The sequence below is a fragment of the Entelurus aequoreus genome, linkage group LG02 (assembly GCF_033978785.1).
Source record: "Entelurus aequoreus isolate RoL-2023_Sb linkage group LG02, RoL_Eaeq_v1.1, whole genome shotgun sequence".
Taxonomy (NCBI): Eukaryota; Metazoa; Chordata; class Actinopteri; order Syngnathiformes; family Syngnathidae; genus Entelurus; species Entelurus aequoreus.
Genome location: NC_084732.1, coordinates 37,995,594 through 38,016,501, shown reverse-complemented (window position 1 = coordinate 38,016,501; position 20,908 = coordinate 37,995,594). Strand labels below are relative to the sequence as shown.

Genomic DNA, 20,908 nt, shown 5'->3' with positions numbered 1-20,908 from the left:
GAGCTGGGAAAGCAACATGTACAAACTAAAACTCATGCTCCACATATGCATTGGTAAGATTGGTCCCAATTGATGGAAATAGTTTTTGGTATTTGTGTGGTTTTAGAGAACAACCCTAATTGCATCCATCCATCCATCCATTTTCTACCGCTTATTCCCTTCGGGGTCGCGGGGGGCGCTGGAGCCTATCTCAGCTACAATCGGGCAGAAGGCGGAGTACACCCTGCATGAATGCCTCTACTCATCCAACCATTAAGTGGTCTACAGTCCTAGAGTGTGTGGTTTACAAAAGCACTTAACCCCAGGGGCCTAATTAGCGGTAAAAAATAGAAAAACATTCACAGCTTTGACTGACTGATGTGTTTTTTATGATCTTGACAAGATGGCGGTAGTTGCATTTAAGTATCATGAGGTCACTATCTACAGTAGAATACTAGATTTCAGTCCTCTACAACCTGTCGTCGTGTCCACTTTTTCATCATACTATCTGCGTGCCGACCCAGTCACATGTTGTATGCGGCCACTGTTTACACACGTAGGTGACTGCAAGGCAGACTTGGTCAACAGCCATACAGGTCACACAAAGGGTGACCGTATAAACAATTTTAACACTCTTACTAATATGCGCCACACTGTGAACCCACACCAAACAAGAATGACAAACACATTTGGGGAGAACATCCGCACCGTAAGACACCATAAACACAACAGAACAAATACCCAGAATCCCATGCAGCCCTAACTCTTCCGGGCTACATTATACACCCCCGCTACCACCAAACCCCGCCCCCCCAATCCCGCCCACTTCAACCAACGCACGGAGAGGGGGGGGGGATGTCTGGGGGGGCAGGGTTGGGGGGCGGCGTGTGGCTGTTGAACAAGTATGCCTTGCAGTCACTCGTGTATCTGTAGAAGCCTCACATAACACGTAACTGGGCTGGCACGCTGTATGTGCAGGTTGTAGAGGGTGTTAAAAGGCAGTGCCAACACGGCACGCCCTTATTATTGTTGTTAGGGTGAAAATCAGCAGACATTCGAGAGAATAGTTGCCCTGAAGTTCGAGAGTCTCCCGTAAAAATTGGGAGGGTTGGCAAGAATGACGCTGTCAAGCGGCATTCATATAAAACTCGCGGGCCGCACTAACATTACATTTTCATATTAAGGTGCGGTCTGAGACCCCTGGTATATACATAGCACAAAGCAAAAAAAAAACTTTGCATGATAGGCTCCAGCGCCCCCCGCGACCCCGAAGGGAATAAGCTGTAGAAAATGGATGGATGGATGTATGCAGTGTTATTTCATTTTAAAATTTCAAAAGAGTTTTGTGGCTCCCATTGTTTTCTTTAATTTGTGAAACGGGTCAAAATGGATTTTTGAGTGGTAAAGGTTGCCGACCCCTGCCTTACACGCATCCTCGCTCATCCATGCAGACTGTCTTTAATGTCCTTTGTGTTCTTTGATGTTTCCCTCTTACACACATGTTTTTGTGCGCTATGGCTAAGAGGTTGTTTTTTTTTCCTTGGCCTCAGTCTGGACCCCCTCTCCAGGGGCCCAGGCATAGACTGAATGTTTTGTTTCTCCCTCCCCAGCGTTTACCTGTTTCTCACTATTTTTGCAAGGGGCGCCGGAAGTTGGCAGACCCGTCAGCGATCCTGTTCTGTCTCCCTGTAATGTTTGTCCGCTCTTGAATGGGATTGTGCTGAAAATGTTAATTTCCCCTCGGGGATTATTAAAGTATTTCTGATTCTGATTCTGATTCTGATTTAAGCCACATTCAAACCAGTGAGGGTGGCACTTGGAGCAGGTGGTTAAAGTGTCTCGCCCAAGGACACAACAACAGTGACAAGGATGGCGGAAGTGGGACTTGAACCTGGAACCGTCAAGTTTCTGGCAAAGCCGCTCTACCTACCAACCAAGCAGGCAGAGCAGCTTGTCTTTATCCTTCTGACCAGCAATTCCAGAACACACCTCACCTTGGAAATCACACTGACCAACTTACAAAAGTTCCCTTCACTTTTGTAAGTAAAGGGAACTTCACTACTTCATGTTGACAGCTTCAACTTTAGATGCTGCATTCACTACTCTTGCAAAAGCTCGTAATTATCAACGTTATTGAAACCACTGCTATAGTTTCACACGTTCCTAAAGTTGCCATTTAATATGTTAATAGCAGCATACTTCTCTAATAAAGTAATAAAACATCATCCGTATCAGTTATTGTGTACGCAGACACCAAGGAAGTCAATCTTTTTAAATGTTTTATGTTCTCTGAAGCATAATGGTGTTCCGTTTCACAACTTTAAAAACACACACATCCACTATGTGGGTGTGTGTGGGGTTTTCACACACCCACATATACGTGTTGATGTGTGTATATATGTGTATACATACGTGTGTATATATATATATATATTTTTTTTTTTTTTTCTTGGCCCCCTCTTCACCCTACAATTCACCCCTCTGTCTTCTTGTTGTTTCTTGTTTCTAGAAACAAGGCAACTAGAGAAGTATTCCACACTTGTCTTTTGTAAAGTAAATCTGTACAGCAGATGGGCGTTAACAAAATGACGTGCCTACTCCTGCTGTAAGTCATTAAACAACTTGACAAATGCTAATTTCCATTATTGCATTCTCTATTGGGGATTTAAGCTATAGGGATACATTTGATTTAACTTTAGCCCGTACACACCTTCACTTTAAACCGCAAGGGAGATGAAAAATACAAATTGTACATGTCCCTTGCCTTCACCCCTTTTTTACTGATTACCAGTCTCAACAAATGTGTTGATAATAGTCTGGGGATTGCGGTCCAATATCAAGTAAAATATCATACAGATTCAGACAAAAGTTGTATAGCTACATTTTCCTTGTCTCCTTAATAGTGTGTAATAATGTGTTTCCAGGTATAATCATGTCTCTATTAGTTTTTAGTGACTGTTTATGTGTGATAACTTTGCAGGAAAAGGCATTTTTCCTGGTTGATACAGTTGAACTTACAGGTACACATATAATGCGTAAACAGGTATGCACCCTTTTGGATTGTTGATCATGTAGTCTTATATACTAAAGATACTGTACAGTAGGACTAGTACAATTGTAGAGTGTTTAACATACCTTGGTACTGGGCACTGAATCCTTTTCTTCGGTGGTTGCTGTCTGAGGTGAAGTGTATCCGTAGCCAGTTTTTACTCGATATAACTGGGGAGGGCAGGGTTGTACCAGTTAGCCTGAAATGAAAAAACACACAAGAAAATTTAGTAGTGAATTTAAGATTAGGGTGGGGTATCATCTGAAATTGGACGATTCCGGTACAGATTCCGGTTCCGATTCGGGTTCCGATTCAGGTTCCTTGTTTCGATTATGGTTACCAATGGTTCTTGATTCCGATTCTTTTAAAAGGCAGGACCAAAAATGTATTAGACTCACAGGACTTTTTTCAAACAGTATATAACTATAAATCCTTTGAACTTAAATATTAATGTTATGAAGGTTAGTTTTGTTTTAATTCTTCTGGTCGGTGGACTGAGTATTGGAATTATGAGTCAACATTTAAAAATTGGTACGGTTCTGGAAAAAACGGAATGTAAGTCCCACTTTTCCATTGATACTTGATGCTTAGGGCCCAACCTTACTTAGGATTTAATTAAACAATGTAGTGATGTTGAAAGATATGATTTGAGATGCTGTTAAAGTGTTAGTATTCAAGCTAAATGACATTTCAACTACTTTGCGCATCCTTTTTCTTGACACATGCAGCCTAAGTGGGCCATCCCCAAGTCAAGCAAAAAAGTTTAAAAGTTTTGCCCATTTTCATTGAACGTGTATCAACATTTTTAGTTCCATGGCCTCACCTCTTCACCATCTCACTTCCCTCCTCAAGCTTTTCTTTTGGACTCCTGAGTGGGATGCAGCATTTGTTCAACTTAAGGAGAAGTTCACCACTGCTCAAGTGCTTACTATTGCTGACTCCAGTGAGCAGTTTGTGGTCACGGTAGATGCCACAGATGTTGGAGTATGTGCATTGCTCTCTCAACTCAGTGTCAAGGATGGTAAGTTGCATCCTTGGGAATATATGTAAAAAAGAATTGTAGCCAGCCGAGCACAATTATGACCGAGATGACCGGAACAGTTTGCAGTCAAAGTAAGAGAAAGAGGAGTGGAGACATTAGTTAGAAGAAGCGGCCTTGCCTTTTCAGTTATGGACTGACCACAATAACTTAGAATACCTTAAGTCTGCCAAACAGTTGAATTCCAGACAGACAAAGTGGTCACTATTTTTCAGTTGTTTTAATTTCACCTTGTCATACCGCCCTTGCTCAAAAAACACCAAGCCTGACTTTTTGTGTCTTATTTCTGACTCTGAAAAGGAGGTTCATGAAGCCTTGACTAAATTACCTAGCTCATGTTTTGTCTCTGCCTTGCATTATAACATTGAAGACCTGGTCAAGAGATAGGACAACATGTCTAATGGCCTCTTAGTTGCCATACGAACAAACTATGTTTAAATGATGCTATTAGAGGCCTGGTAATCCATTGGGCCCACAATAAAAAGACTACTTGTCATCCTGGGGTAAAAAATCCATTTTTGGTGGCCTTAAATATTTAACGATGTCACTGAATATGTCTCTGTGTGTCCTGTATGAACTGCTAACAATTAAATCTTCTCAGAAACCCGTAGGGGAGTTGAATCTCTTGTGAATTACCCACTGGTCATGATCCCACATTTCCGTGGACTCTTTCTCAGGTTTACGACCCTCTGAAGGGAAGATTGTAGTTCTGACAGTGGTAAATAGATTTTTGAAAATGACACGTTTTATTCCATTTGTCAAAATTCCCTCAGCCAAGGAAACAGCCGAGGCATTACTTAATCATACATTCTGTACTTATGGTTTCCATCAGGATGTTGGGTCCGACCATAGTCCCTTGTTAAGAAAGAGTTATGTGCTTCTCTGGGGTCAACGGTCAGCCACAGTTCTGGCTTCTTACCCTAGTCCAACAGTCAAGCGTAAAGGCTGCACCAAGTACTGGAGACAAAAGTACGGTGCCTAGCATCTCAGAATGCCTCAGTCTGGGTTGAGCATTTTTTATGGATGAAGTTAGCCCATAACACCTTTCCTTGTTAACACACTTGTCTGTCCCCTCATCATGTTGTTTTTGGTCATCAACCCTCTCTTGGTAAGGGGCGACGGAAGTTGGCAGACCCGATCTTGTTATGTCTCCCTGTAATGTTTGTCTGCTCTTGAATGGGACTGTGCTGAAAATCTTAATTTCCCCTTGGGGATTAATAAAGTACTTCTGATTCTGATTGTCTGTTCTCCTTGCCTGTCACAGACTCCACAGTTCACTCTGCATTGGCCCTGGTGCAACTCTGAAAGTGGGCTCGCAATAGCCTTCTGCGGCAGTCACAGTGCTACAATGTCGCTGCTGACCGCAATAGAGCAACTGCCCCAGCCTATGCTATTGGACAGAAAGTCTGGCTATCCTCCAAAAACTTTCCTCTTCATGTAGAGTCCAAGAAGCTTACTCCCAGGTTCGTCGGACCCTTTACTATATCCATCCATCCATCCATTTTCTACCGCTTTTTCCCTTCGGGGTCGCGGGGGGCGCTGGAGCCTATCTCAGCTACAATCGGGCAGAAGGCGGGGTACACCCTGGACAAGTCGCCACCTCATCGCAGGGCCAACACAGATAGACAGACAACATTCACACTCACATTCCCACACTAGGGCCAATTTAGTGTTGCCAATCAACCTATCCCCAGGTGGATGTCTTCAAAATGGATTAACTCTGTGTCTATCCCTCATAAGCTGTCCAGGGCCATGCGTGTTCACCCATTGCCCCATTCCTTAGCGGCCGTTCTGTTTTGTGCCAGTTCATTCATACTGTACTTCATGTCACATCGCAGCATTCGCGTCCTGATAAGCCTCGTTATGGACCACTGCCTGTATTTGGATTCTGTTTTCTGCCTACAACCTTTTGGACACCTTTGCTGTGTTGGACTGTCCTTTCTGTACCGACCCTTGCCTGGTAATAAACTCACCTGCATCTTGTCTGCCAACTCTGCCTTTGTGTCCTTCCTCTGTCAAGTCCCTGACACTCATGAATATTAATATGCAAAAATTAAATGCATTGGCGAAAAAGTGAAATTTCTAATCTTGTCTGTCTATATTACATTGTTAAAATCAAATGTTGGTAAACCACCTCCGTGTGTCAGTTAAGTATCCACAGCCTGTAGAAATGTGCGTACTTGAAACATTAAGTTGTCGTGAGACACCAAACATCTGAACTTTGCCATGAAAAGGGCATACGTCAGGTGTTTGTGCGAAGGCCCCAAGTCATTGGTATACTAGAATCTAATTGGTTCCAATATCCATAACCAATAAGAGCGAATGTGTTGCCTTTACAAAGATGATTCTAATGCTCAGTTTGATTGATAATACAATAAATCAATTACTATAATATGAATTTATGAACATATCATTATGACATAGTGAGGATGTTGAACCTCACTATGTCATAATGATATCACTGTACAAAAAAATACTTATTATAATATGGGTTGTACTTATATAGCGCTTTTCTACCTTCAAGGTACTCAAAGCGCTTTGACAGTAATTCCACATTAAGAATTAAAAAAATAGTGTTGAATTAATTTGATGTCAGTCAAAAGTAGTAGTCCTTTGCTGGTGCATTGGCACACTTTCAGAGTTGGAAAATAATAGGAATAGCAAAGTAGTGACAATAGTAAAAATAGTACAGAATAATAAAAGTTCCCATTCTTCTGAAACATCAGCACTGAGACTGTATTGGTTGCTGTTGGTAAGTCTTACATCAGTTTCAGCTCCTGTAACATTTCCTTACCAAAGGCAACTCATGCAGTCGTAATAAAGAAGACAAAAAAATGATAGTAAAATGAGTCAAAAAAAAGGAATTGATGTGTAGACTGCATGCTGCCTGAAATTCAGTATTCAAACTCCCTTTCCTGTAAGTGTCACTATAAGTGCCCTTTAATAATACCACAGGTAGATAGGAGAAGAGAAACACAGATAAGGAACGGGTCAGAAATAAAGTAGAAGAGGTTGTTTGACAATATTAAGGGAACTTTATTGAGCGCTTATCGCAAGAGATGCATAGTTGAGGAGGTTATCGGCGCCAAAACAACAGCACTGAAAGAGACAGCTCAAGAAAATGTGAAATAGAGAGTATGATAATACTGAGACCGAAGCACAGCGCTGCCACTGTGTATGCCTGAAGGCAGGAGGAATCTAGTACACGACTCCAGCAATGTGTTATCGCCTCTGTGGTTTGTTAGAAGCTTTGTGCCAGCTTTTCTAAAATACTTAACTAGACATTTTGACAAGGGGCCTAATTGTCAAGGTCATATCATAAATGTTCACAGAAAGGCAATGTTCTACATGGCTTACAACCCCTAGATTAGGGGTCTCCAACTCATCGCTGGGTTGCCACCCCTCTCCAAGTAGCTTGTAAGAAAGTCTGCATACATGTAGATATTAATATATTTGATGAAAACATTTCAGAAATAAAACACCTTGCATGTATAAAGGTGGTGAGTTGCTCAGACACCGTAGATTGTTTAAAGAATGTGACTTTAGATTCGTAAGCGTTTGCCAATAATGACAACTTTTTGATAAGACTTAATTTTCTACTCCTGCCTCATCAATAATAGCTCCTAATTGGCGAGCCTTTGATGTGGCATTAGGTCAATGTCAAACGCAGCAGCTGGACATAGCATCAGGCATTCGGCGCGGCACTTCAAGCAAACAAGACTGCCATAAACTAACATTAATTAACAACGCTCCGGCCAAAATGGAGATGGGCACTTCTGATGTACTTCATCTTCATTATCAATAACACTGTTTTGGCTTGGGCAATGTTGAATGGCAACGCAGGACACACAATGTTAAAACGAATTGTTACAGTAACATCAAAGCTAATGATTGTAGCTGCAAGTGTCCAATTGACCAACATTTTGCATAACGACACACAACGGTGGGTTTTACACATGGAAACCCAGTTGTAAAGTAGAACAGTTATCCAGAATTTGTATTAAGTATTCCCACGCAGTGTTCGTGTTTTAGTGTCCGGGCGACAGCCATAGCAATGATGCTTGGGGGATGGTCCAGTAAATACAGCATCGTAATCTACAAATTTAAAAGAACCAACTCAACTCAGGTTACCATATTGGGTGAAACAAGTGTAAAGGTGATTATGTTCTTTCATGTTTAGAAGTTTTTTATGCTCCAACTATAAACATTTTCGATGGATTGATAACAATTATACCTAACGTAAATCAGTTTATCACGTTTATATCTGGTCCCAGTTAACCGTGATGAACAAACGTCGACTGTAGTAGCTAAACTAATGTGTAATTGTTCGTGTTATTTTGACATTTATTACTGTTCCCCCTAGTAGTAGTCATTGTGTCATTTACTGTGTCCCATGGGGGTCACATCTTACTGCGTGGGTTGTTCTCCCGGGATGCAGAAGGAACTCCGGACGAAGCGTGCAGGTAGGAATATGATTTATTGTCCATAAATCATTTGATGAAATACAAAATACAGGGAACAAACACAAGTGGTGCATGCCGATTGCACGCGGAAGCTAAAACAACAACTTAGCGCAGGAATCTTCAGCTAGGAAACAAGAAATAAACCTATGTGACTGTTGCATATAGCAAACAACAAAGCCAGACAGTGTGTGGCGAGCAACGTGAATAAATTACTCTCTATTTAGTGCCCGGCAGCAGGTGAGGATCCCGGACACTAATTGTCATGTTCGTGTTTGAAGGATGAGGCTGTTGATAGCAAGTAAGTTAGTTTCTACTCAGTGGCCTAGCGGTTAGAGTGTCAGCCCTGAGATTGGTAGGTTGTGGGTTCAAACCCCAGCCTAGTCATACCAAAGACTATAAAAATGGAACCCTTTACCTCCCTGCTTGGCACTCAGCATCAAGGGTTGAAACTGGGGGTTGAATCACCAAAAATGATTCCCGGGCGCGGCACCGCTGCTGCCCACTGCTCCCCTCACCTCTCAGGGCGTGATCAAGGGGATGGGTCAAATGCAGAGGACACATTTCACCACACCTAGTGTGTGTGTGTGACAATCATTGGTACTTTAACTTTAACTTTAACTTAACTTTTTTTTAACTCCCGTTCTCAACAACATGCATGTGTCTTCATGCAGTCTTGCTCTACCACCTTATATGGCACGGTAAGCAGCATACTAACCAGTACTGCCCCCTAGCGGTCATACATGTAATAACATCTGATCATAACATCCCTCTTTTTCTAAGACAAAATGTATTGACATGACTAATCACATTAGCTGGGTCAGTTATTTTAACAACTTCTCATTTAGTCTAACTCTGACACATATGTGCAGTATGAACAATTTCAAATCGCATTGGCTATCTCAAATCTAAGCCAATACTATTATAACACTTTCACAACAATAAATATACATTTTTTCAACATATTTAACATGCATATTGATTTTTCTTTGTTTACAAGTTCAGTCTATCAGGCCTTTTGATTTCTCTTGTGGACCTTCTCAATTCAGGTTCATTTGGAGTAGGTGTGTTACAGTCAGCGTTACAGTCCATAACAGGTGTGGGTATTACCTGAGATTCACCACGAGTTACACTGAGCTCACCAACAGTCCCTTGAGGAGTCTTTAACAGACTGCGATGATTGCGTCTGAGGATTTGTCCATCATCAGTTCTCACCATGTACGATCGTGGAGCAACTTCTTGCAGTACTGTTGCTTTTGTACTCCATACATCAGTATCCTCAATCCTGACTGTGTTGTTGGTAGTCAGTGGAGGACGACGCTTGGTTGTTTTGTCATAAAATGACTTTTGCATCATCTTCTGTTGTCGTAGTTTATGTTCAATCTTTGAGGGATTATTTTGCTTTATTTTGTTGTTTGAATGACTCGGCAAGGTTGTTTGTAGCTTCCTCTTCATCAGCAGTTCAGTTGGTGATAGTCCGCACTGAAGAGGTGATGCTCTGTAGCTCAATAAAGCCAGATACGGATCCGAGTCACTGTCAGCTGCTTTCTTTAGTAGTTGCTTGAGAATGTGAACTCCTTTTTCCGCTTGCCCGTTTGATTACGCATAATGTGGGCTTGACGTCACATGCTGGAAATCATATTGCACTGCAAACTTCTGCCATTCTTTGCTGCTAAAGCATGGGCTGTTGTCGCTCATTACAGTGTGTGGAACGCCATGCCTGGCGAAGATAGATTTAGCATGTGTTATTACACAAGCTGACGTTAAGCCTGCTAGTAGCGCCATCTCAGGGAAGTTTGAGAAGTAATCCACTACCTCTATATAGTCTTTTCCTCTGAGATGAAACAAGTCCATTCCTACTTTGTGCCATGGTGCGGTTGGCACCTAAGCAACCACCATAGGCTCTTTGCTCTGCTTGTTCCTGTGTTTCTGGTATGTTTCACATTTATTTATGAGTGTTTCAATGTCTTTGTTCAGTCCGGGCCAGAAAATCGACTCTCTCGCCCTCCTTTTGCATTTTTCGATGCCGAGATGGCCTTCAGGTATCCTGTGCAAAATGTCCATTCTCAAAGCCTGTGGAATAACAATCCTGCTCTTTTTCAACAGCAGTCCATCCACAGTACTGAGCTCACCTCTGACGTGGTAAAATTGTAGACATGAACCAGCCGGCCATCCCTCATCCATGTTCCTCATGACATGCTGTAGCTCAGCATCCGTTGTTGTAGCCTCAGCTATTTGTCTTGACTTTGTGTCTGACACGGGCATTGTAGAAGACACCATGTTCACATGACACTGTATGTCCTCATCTGTTGTACTCACACTGTCGCCTGTAGTTGCTCTGGATAGGGCATCAGCAAGGGGTAGGTGTTTACCTGGAGTATACACTACCGTTCAAAAGTTTGGGGTCACATTAAAATGTCCTTATTTTTCAATGAAGATAACTTTAATACTAGTCTTAACTTTAAAGAAGTACACTCTCTACATTGCTAATGTGGTAAATGACTATTCTAGCTGCAAATGTCTGGTTTTTGGGGCAATATCTACATAGGTTTATAGAGGCCCATTTTCAGCAACTATCACTCCAGTGTTCTAATGGTACAATGTGTTTGCTCATTGGCTCAGAAGGCTAATTGATGATTAGAAAACCCTTGTGCAATCATGTTCACACATCTGAAAACAGTTTAGCTCGTTACAGAAGCTACAAAACTGACCTTCCTTTGAGCAGATTGAGTTTCTGGAGCATCACATTTGTGAGGTCAATTAAACACTCAAAATGGCCAGAAAAAGAGAACTTTCATCTGAAACGCGACAGTCTATTCTTGTTCTTAGAAATGAAGGCTATTCCACTAAATTGTTTGGGTGACCCCAAACTTTTGAACGGTAGTGTATATCAGTTCAAAATCATACCTTTGCATCTTCATCATCAACTGTTGAATCCGCGGTGAAATTTCATCCAGATTCTTTTTGATGATGGCAACCAGCGGTCGGTGATCAGTTTCAACTGTGAAGGACGGCAGGCCGTACACATAGCTATGAAACCGCTCGAAACCATATGCCAGTCCCAAACATTCTTTTTCGTTCTGAGCGTATTGACATTCAGATTTTGTCATAGCTCGAGATGCATAGGCTACCGGTTTCCAGTGCTCACCCTCAGCCTGGAGTAGAACGGCACCAATACCATCTTTGGAAGCATCAGTTGACACTTTTATCCTCTTTGTATGGTCATAAAATGGCAACACAGGTGCTGTAGTCAGTGTGTTCTTGAGTTTTTGCCACTCATGCTCATGTTTCACTGTCCATTTAAACTCACAGTCCCTGTGCAGAAGCTCTCGTATGCAAGATGTCTTTGCTGTCAGATTGGGAATTAATTTACCTATAAAATTGACCATCCCCATGATGCGTAGCACACCGGTTTTGTCTGTGGGCCTTGGCATGTTCTGTATTACACATATTTGTTCTTGATCTGGTTGGACACCACGTGCAGACAGCTTTTCTCCAAGGAAAAGGATCTCTTGAACACCAAACTCACATTTACTCTTGTTGAGTTTTAGTCCATACTTTTGTATGCGTTCCATAACTCTGTTCAGCCTCTCATTGTGCTCTTGGGCTGTGGATCCCCATATGATGATGTCATCAATGTATACTCGAACTCCATCCAAGCCCTCGATGATCTGCTCCATCGCTCTGTGAAATATTTCAGGTGCTGACTTTATTCCGAAAGGCAGTCTGAGAAAGCAGTGCCTGCCAAAGGGTGTATTAAAGGTACAGTACATTGTGCTGCTTTCACTCAGTTTCAGCTGCCAGAAACCTTGTGAGGCGTTAAGCTTTGTGAAGTAGCTGGCACCTGACATTTCACTGATGATCTCTTCACGTGTAGGTATTTGATAATGTTCACGCTTAATGCTCTCATTTAGATCTTTAGGGCCCATACATATTCTCAACTCACCATTCTTTTTCTTTGTGATGACCATTGAGTTGACCCAGTCTGTAGGCTCATTAACCTTTTTGATCACCCCCCAGCATGATCATTCTGTCGAGTTCTTCTTTAGGCTGTCTTTCAGTGGGGCTGGAACTCTGCGTGCTGCATGCACAACTGGTTGGGCATCCTCTTTCAATTGTATTTTATATGTGAAAGGCAAAACACCAAAACCCTTGAAAACATCTGAAAAGTTCTGAACAATTGTTTCCATAGAGTCATTTGTTGGGATAATGCTATACACTCTTTTCACAAGTGCTAGTTCTTCACAGGCTCTGTCACCCAGAAGTGATTCACGTCCCTCATTCACACCAAAGAAGCATAGGTGGTGCACTTTTCCTTTAACTGTGACACTCAACCTGCATGTGCCCAAACATTTAATTGGTTGTCCATTGTAGTCTTTCAGTCCATATTATTTTCTTTTTATTTGTGGCTTATTTTTCATTGCCTTTACATCACACATGCTTATGAGATTTGCTTTCGCACCCGTGTCCAATCTCATGGTGACTACAGTCCCATTTATCATTAGATGAGCTATCCGTTTATCTTCTCCATTGACGTCATTTACTTTGTCTGGTTTACTTATTTGTTCACTTTCCAAATTTACCATGCCAACAAAGAACGTGTCACTGAGATTAGGCTCATCTACTATGTTTACAGTTTTTCTTTTCTTCCCCTCTTTCCATTTGGAGAAGCACTGTTTAGCAAAATGATTCTTGCCTTGGCAACTTGAGCATTGCTTACCAAACGCTGGACATTGTCGAGGCTTGTGCTTTGTGCCGCAGCGCTTGCAGCATATCATCACGTCCTCCGACTGCCGTGCAGGCCGGGTCTGTGTGCGCTGTCTCCGCTCATATGACACTGCTCCTACCGCTGCCGCGCTGTCGCTCTGCGCCGAGACGACTGCAGACGTCTCGCTGAACGTCCTCACATGCTTTTGGGACATCTCACTCGCCTGGCAGATCTTAATGGCTCCCGCCAGCGTCAGCTCCATCTCTCGTAGTAGCCTCTCTCTGACCTTTTTATCCTCCACGCCAAAGACTATCTGGTCCCGGATCATGGAGTCCTTCAGCGTCGCGAAGTTGCAGGACTGCGCCTTTAGCCGCAAGTCCGTCAGGAAGCTATCAAATGGCTCATGCTGCAGCTGCGTACGAGACCGAAACACGTAGCTCTCGTACGTCTCGTTCTTCTTCGGAGAACAGTGAGCGTCAAATTTGCTAAGCACTACATCCAACTTTCCATTATCGTCAGGAGTGTCAAACACAAACGTGTTAAATACTTCTATGGCCTGTGGCCCTGCTATTGTTAGCAGCAGCGCTGTCCCATAGCCGCAATGTACAGGTGAAACTGCTGTTTGAAGGTGCGCCAGTTCTCGTCGACATTCCCCGTTAGTTTCAAACTCTCCGGTGGTTTTAAATCCATGGCGTCAAGTCGAGTTTACTCCTGGTACCATGTCATGTTCGTGTTTGAAGGATGAGGCTGTTGATAGCAAGTAACTTAGTTTTTTTTAACTCCCGTTCTCAACAACATACATGTGTCTTCATGCAGTCTTGCTCTACCACCTTATATGGCACGGTAAGCAGCATACTAACCAGTACTGCCCCCTAGCGGTCATAAATGTAATAACATCTGATCATAACACTAATCAGAGATAGGTGATACTAATTTGCACCCATGGCAACCAAAACAAACCCAGGGGTGTACAAAACAGGAACTGAGAGAGTCCAAAACCAAACAGAACATGATCCAGTCAATGGATCATGACATACTGTTTCTTTTCATTCTATTTTATGACACTGTGAATTAAGCGGGTATATTGAGTAAAGATGCCCTGCCAATTCCTAAGCATTAAAGCTTGTGTTTATTTTCAAGTTACTGATTGGCTATTGCTTGTCCCAAAATGATGCGAAAGAAAAGAGAAACATAATAAAATACAAAATACAGATGTACAAGATTTTTATTAGGGCATTTTAATGGAAAATGTAAATTGTGAATGGTATGTTGATATTCTGGCAAAACGAGTTTGCTTCAGTTTGTTTGGGTTGAAACAAACCCAAAAATAAATTATTGCATACAAAAGTACCATTTTCATTTTGTAAAAGTAGCTTTTCAAAAGAAAAAAAAATGGAGACCACTGCCTTAAAAAAAGTCCTCAGTAGACATCTTTCTATCAGGACCTGTCAAACAGTAGGCCGATCAGACAAAATCAGAACATTCTGATAATGTTTAATGTCTGCAATTTAACTTAATTATTATTTTTGATTTACCGTAGTCCTAATTTAATCTGCTATGGTCATTAGTACCTGTAAACATACTGTATACAAATAAATGTAGGCCCATATGTCTGTTTCAATACTATAAATGTATACAAATATGAAAATGTTTTGTGCACAGGACATATCGATATTAATCACAGGCATTATAACCCCTTCCTTTTATTGTAATTCCTCAAGAAAGAATGGAGCAAAATAAACTGATCACACTCAAACATGTTTTATTGTGTTTAATATTGACTGAATTTATATTTATGAAATATTTAATTTTGACTGACTGCGAAAATTAAAAAAAAAAAAAAAATGTTGGAAGACTATAGAATTTACATAACACAAATATAGTTTACAGTCTTTTTGGGGCTTTAACTGTTATAACCCTGTTGTAGAAAAAGAAAAACTTTGCAGTGTTCTATCTGTATCTGTATAAAAATAGATATTTTGATGTGATGCACTGTGTTGATGAAACTAAAGTATCCAAAGTGTTGCGTATTTGCTATTTAAAAACAGCCATCCGCAACACAACTACATGAAACTACTACTCCACGGAAAGAGGAAGGTGGTGCACGTGACACAGTCAAAAGTCTTTGACGTGTAAATCATTTGTAGTTGTGCATCTGCTGAGATGCATCATCATAGCTCAGTGCTATGTTGTGCACCAGAACAAATGTTATAGTGAGATTTGAAAACAACCCGCTTGCGCGCTGCAGGGGTCCTCTGTGAGTTTATTTATGTCAGTGTGATGTAGTGAAAAACAAAACGTGATGGAGGTCACGTGATGAATTCTACATGAGCATTAAGTATCAAGTGACCTGTGCTGGGTAAAATCCCAAACTACGATTTATACAATATTTTTTTTCAAATAATATTTGGAAGTGTGTTTATAGGAGCTACTCAAAGGAAAACAACATTTGGCTATGTTGTTATTAAAGTGGAACTGAAGTTTTTTTTGGAGTGTTGCCTATCATTTACAATCATGAGAGACAAAATCACAAATGTACATATTTTTTTTGCATTCTAAAGATAAAAAAATCCTCTTAAAATGCGGCTCATTTGAGTCCTTTGTGTTACCTTCAAAGCCCTTTAAAACATCTTCGAAACCCTCCATCATCGTTGAATATACATGTAAGTATATGTATATAATGTAGTAACAGACACGTTCATAACAATATGTAATATGTTCAATTTTTACCGTAAATTGGCTATTTTAAGCATTAGCAGAACTTCTTTTCTGGGTACATTTATTTCAGTGCTCATAGCAACCGCTTTCCTACTTCCGGCAACAAAGGTGAGTGTTCCTACTTACGGCATCAAGCTTGCATTTGCTAATCTTTACGACAAGTGAGGATTCACAACCTTATCTTTTTTTAAGCTGAATATACGGAGGACAAACTACTGGTTATAGAAGCTGAGCGAACAAAAAGAAAGGGCTAAACGTTGGAGAGACGGGAGCCGAGAGACTTAGGATCGTCATGACATGGCAAAAATGTGAAGTTTGATAAGCTACAGTATGCCGACAGATTTGCTTCTGTTGCACTGAAGAGGTACACAATGTTTTATAGACGGAAGCTTCTTGTATCTGGCAAGGAAGAAACTGCATCACAATAATAAAAAAAAAACTGTTGGCACAAACAAACACCACAGTGGTATAAGCTTTGTTTTACCTAATGTAACCAAACAGCTTCACCAAACAGACCAATGTCCATAATTCACTATAATATTGTTAATGATACATGCAGCACATAATGCGTGTTAGTAAAACAATATACACTGTCGAGTTAGCTGCGTACAAACAAAACATGAAATGTGTGCTAATACTTTATAGACACTGTAATATAATTGTTCATGTTTTTTAGTCACTAAAGTTAAAGTACCAATGTTTGTCACACACTCAATAGGTGTGGTGAAATGTGTCCTCTGCATTTGACTCATCCCCTTGTTCACCCCCTGGGAGGTGAGGGGAGCAGTGAGCAGCAGCGGTAGCCGCGCCCAGGAGTCATTTTTGGTGATTTAACCCCCAATTCCAAGCATTGATGCTGAGTGCCAAGCAGGGAGGTAATGGGTCCCATTTGTATAGTCTTTGGTATGACTCGGCCGGGGTTTGAACTCACAACCTACCGATCTCAGGGCGGACACTCTAACCACAATTGCATTGTGTTGTGCATTACAAACTCAAAGCTAGCTCTTCCTCTTTCCTCTTGCTAATGCCCTAGCATGCCGTCGAAAAACAGTGCCTCAGTGTTTGTTCTTATAATAACAATGTTGCTACAGCTTGGTTATTATACAGGTTATCAACATAAATTAAGTTGTTAACGGTTTTTGGATACAATTTTGGAGGGATTTGGAGACAGAATGGGTTGCTCCCATTAGCTACATTGCTAGTCGTATCTAATGAGATGTTTTTAATTCTTAAAATTAAAAAAAAAAACATATGTGTTATTGTCTTTTATAAGGACTGTGAACGATAGGCAACATTCCAAAAAAAAGTGCAGTTACCCTTTAAAAGAGTAGAACATGTCAGGTATAACAAGTTCAAAATGAGGTGTACAAATAGCATATACATTTAGTTATTGTGTGTTTTTACGGCAAAGCAGTAAACAAAATAAAGCAGGTTGAAACAGAATGTGGGGGAAGACATGCTGCAGCTGCTCCATTATTCATTTGCACTGACCAGCTGCCTTCACTGGAATGAGGGGGAGACGAGAGGTCAGAGAAGAAGAGGAGGAGGACTGAAAAGAAGATGCAAATAAGAGGGGACCAGAGACGGCTCCTAGTGGAGAGGAGAAGACTGAAAGTAGACGGGATAATGATGTGCAGGTCTGTCTCAAACCAGCATAGTCGTGAAGCGGGAAAACATAATAATTGTCTGGGAACCAATATTTCAAAAAGGGGTTTAGGTAGATGAGGAGGGGGAACGTGAATTGTGAAGGTGAGCTCAAGAGACTGGAAATCCACTTAAATGAACGTAAGAGAGAGAGGAAGTTAAGAGGGTTGGAAGGAGTAACCTTAAGGAGGAAGGTTACGACGGCTCTGAAGTGTAAATGAGCCTGGACATAACAAATACCCGCCCGGAGAAGATGGAGACAAATAAGTGAGCAACGAAGAAAAAAATGGAGTGGATGGGTGGGAGGAGACGACAGAAGGAGCATGCAGGTGGAGTTATATTTCCATATCTATTGCTGCACTAATCAAGGAGATTAGGTTCACTAATTAGGGAAGTATCCTACTAGCCTCTAGCTGTAGTGTTGTGTTGGCCTCTGCCCCTCGTGTTGGCTGAAACATCTTGCTGGCAGCACTGTTTGCTTAAGTGTATTTAACACACTCATTGCACGTCCCCGTGGGCCTGATTTTCTTGCTGAGTGACAGCTTGTACAGTAAAAAAAAAAGTAAAAAAGACCTACTCCTTGGTTACAAGTCAGAAAGGATGGCAGGAACATTATCAACAACAGACAGCTGATAATGGAACGTATAGTGGCCCAACATCCTACAGCTAAAAAGTGTGCAAGAAATGCTAAGAAAGGGGATCGTAAGGCAGTGACGTGTCTGGGGGTGGGGGGTGTCCTAGAATTTAATATGCCACCTCAAAGTGCCACCCTACACAGAGGCAGAACAATTTGAAGCAGTGTTGTTCAAACTGTGGAACGCGTACCACTCAGGCTCCATCTAATGATACACCAAATAATTGTTTAATTCTGGGTCCCCAAACTACAACCCGCGATTGTCTCAAGTTTATTTTCAAAACATGACTTAGGAGATATTTAAAGTGATCTGTCACCAGAGGGGTGAAGTCCTCAGTGATAGTTATTGACCGAGTGCATCACACATGAGGAAGTTGCACAGACTCATTATCAATCCATCCATTTTCTTTCGGGCGGAAGGCGGGCTACACCCTGGACTATTCGCCACCTCCTCGCAGGGCCAACACAGATAGACAAACAACATTCACACTCACATTCACACACTAGGGCCAATTTATTGTTGCCAATCAACCTATCCCCAGGTGCATGTCTTTGGAAGTGGGAGGAAGCCAGAGTACCCGGAGGGAACCCACGCAGTCACGGGGAGAACATGCAAACTCCACATAGAAAGATCCCTACGCTCCCACATACATATACAAATACAGTATATATTTACATACTCAAAGTTCGTACATTCACACGCACATTCATTATACAAACATACACATACACATCCTGTACATATACACTCACTGTACAAACACTTATACACATTCTGTGCATATACATTCACTGTACAAACACACATATACACATTCTGTACATATACAAGTACGTATGCATACATACACTCATGCATATAATCACTTTTAATCAAACATATATTAATGTTGTTACCCTTGGGTAAACTGGGTATAACACATGGCACACTGACAAAGTTTACCTATTGTTACTATAACAATCTACAAGGTTAATGTAGGTTGCTTCTCTTTCTTCCCCTCCATTTTTCTGCATTGTTTCGTATCTCAAGTTATCATTATGTATATGTATTGTTGCATTTGATCAACTGTATTGTTGATAATAAAGGTAAAGTATTGGTATTGTTCATTATCAATAGCGCTATTTCTATTGGTATTTGTATTGCTCCATTTGTAGTGTAATAATGCTCATTGTCATTTCTATATTATTTTTTATTTTTGCTAACTGCTTATTTGCTATTACTTTTACCATCATATTTGTACATGTTGTATTTGCGGATGTTGCTCTATTGTTGTTGTTGTTGTTGTGTTTGCTGTTGTTGTTTTTGTCTCTCTGTCTAATCTCCCTCTTGTCCCCACAATTTCCCACTCTGTCTTCCTTTTTTTCTCTTTCTATCCCCTCCTGCTCCGGCCCGGTTGCACCAAATGATAATATAAATACATTTAATAAAGTCAAATACAAATAAGGAAACAAGAGAAGTATCCTACACTTCTCTTTTGTAAAGTAAATCTGAACAGCCGATATGGGCATCTACATCAAATATATGATTTGCCTGAGAAGCTGGACAGGACAAAAAAAAAAAAAGGAAGAAAGATCCCGAGCCCAGGATCGAATCCAGGACCTTCATATTGTGAGGCACACACACTATATACCTACTAATTTGGACAATATTTCGAATTCAAGGTCCGCAAAAAACTATTTTGAACATTATAAATATGTGATACAAAAACCCACAGCTTGCACACTGAACTATGTGGACGTTATAAAAAATGTCTAAAAGTACCATACACAATTAAAAAATACACCCTGATGGGTAAAATGCAAAACACTCTCCACACTTGGACATGTTTGAGACATTTTAGCTGCTTGAGGGATGGATGGATGGATTTTTCTGATGTATTACAAATCTTTAGAGAGTTTGTCAGGAAAGTACACAAGTAGGAATGGTTCACATACTCTTAATATTCATTGTTGTATTGTTTATACTTCATATAGTAGTGGTGGGCAATCTTATCTGACGCGCACATATCCGGGCGGCGGGCATTCTTTGATTGATGCTGACCGATGATGAGCAGCCAAGTTCCAGACGTCTGTGGTCCTTCACTAAACTTAAGTCATATTAGTTACAATACATTTTTTACACAAGCATGTGTAAAGTGTTTGCCTGCCAACACAAGAACAGGTGCATTCATTTGTTTGGAAGGTTATCGCAGTCCCACTAGCTTTTGTTATTCCACTGTGATTCTAGTTCTACTCAGTCCAGGTAATGTATTTGTTGTGCAAATACTCTTAAAGGTACACTGTGTAATATTTTAAATTATTCTTTTGCCAGCCATTTAAAGAGTAGATTTGAATGAAGACCTAATCTGTTCAAATGTAAATACAATTTTATGAACCAATTTTACTTTATTCAAGAGACATTTGGACGGACTGTTTTTTGTATTTTGCGCCAACTGTTGCAAGTTGTTTGGCATACTGTATAGCTCGATGCTTTGTAATATTGTTTAAAGAAGGTATGTGTGCAAAATAAAATAAAAAAACATATAAATGAAATAAGTATTATCAGACAGGTCTTGAGGGTGACCAACATTAAAATACAGTAGCGTAGTAGGTCTAAGTATTCATAAAAAATAAGTCAGACGTTTTATCTAACAAGTATATTTGTTATTTTTGGCCACTGTAACATTACACCACATTT

General features: G+C 40.9%; 1 protein-coding gene across 1 annotated transcript in view; it reads right to left on the bottom strand.

Annotated features, from left to right (window-relative positions):
* Positions 1-20,908, bottom strand: part of LOC133633672 (CUB and sushi domain-containing protein 1-like) — a 1,183,208-nt gene that overhangs the window by 474,381 nt on the left and 687,919 nt on the right. Inside the window, exon 6 of the mRNA XM_062026293.1 lies at positions 3,115-3,227. Coding sequence (XP_061882277.1) covers positions 3,115-3,227 — 113 coding nt within the window. The remainder of the gene's footprint in view (positions 1-3,114; positions 3,228-20,908) is intronic.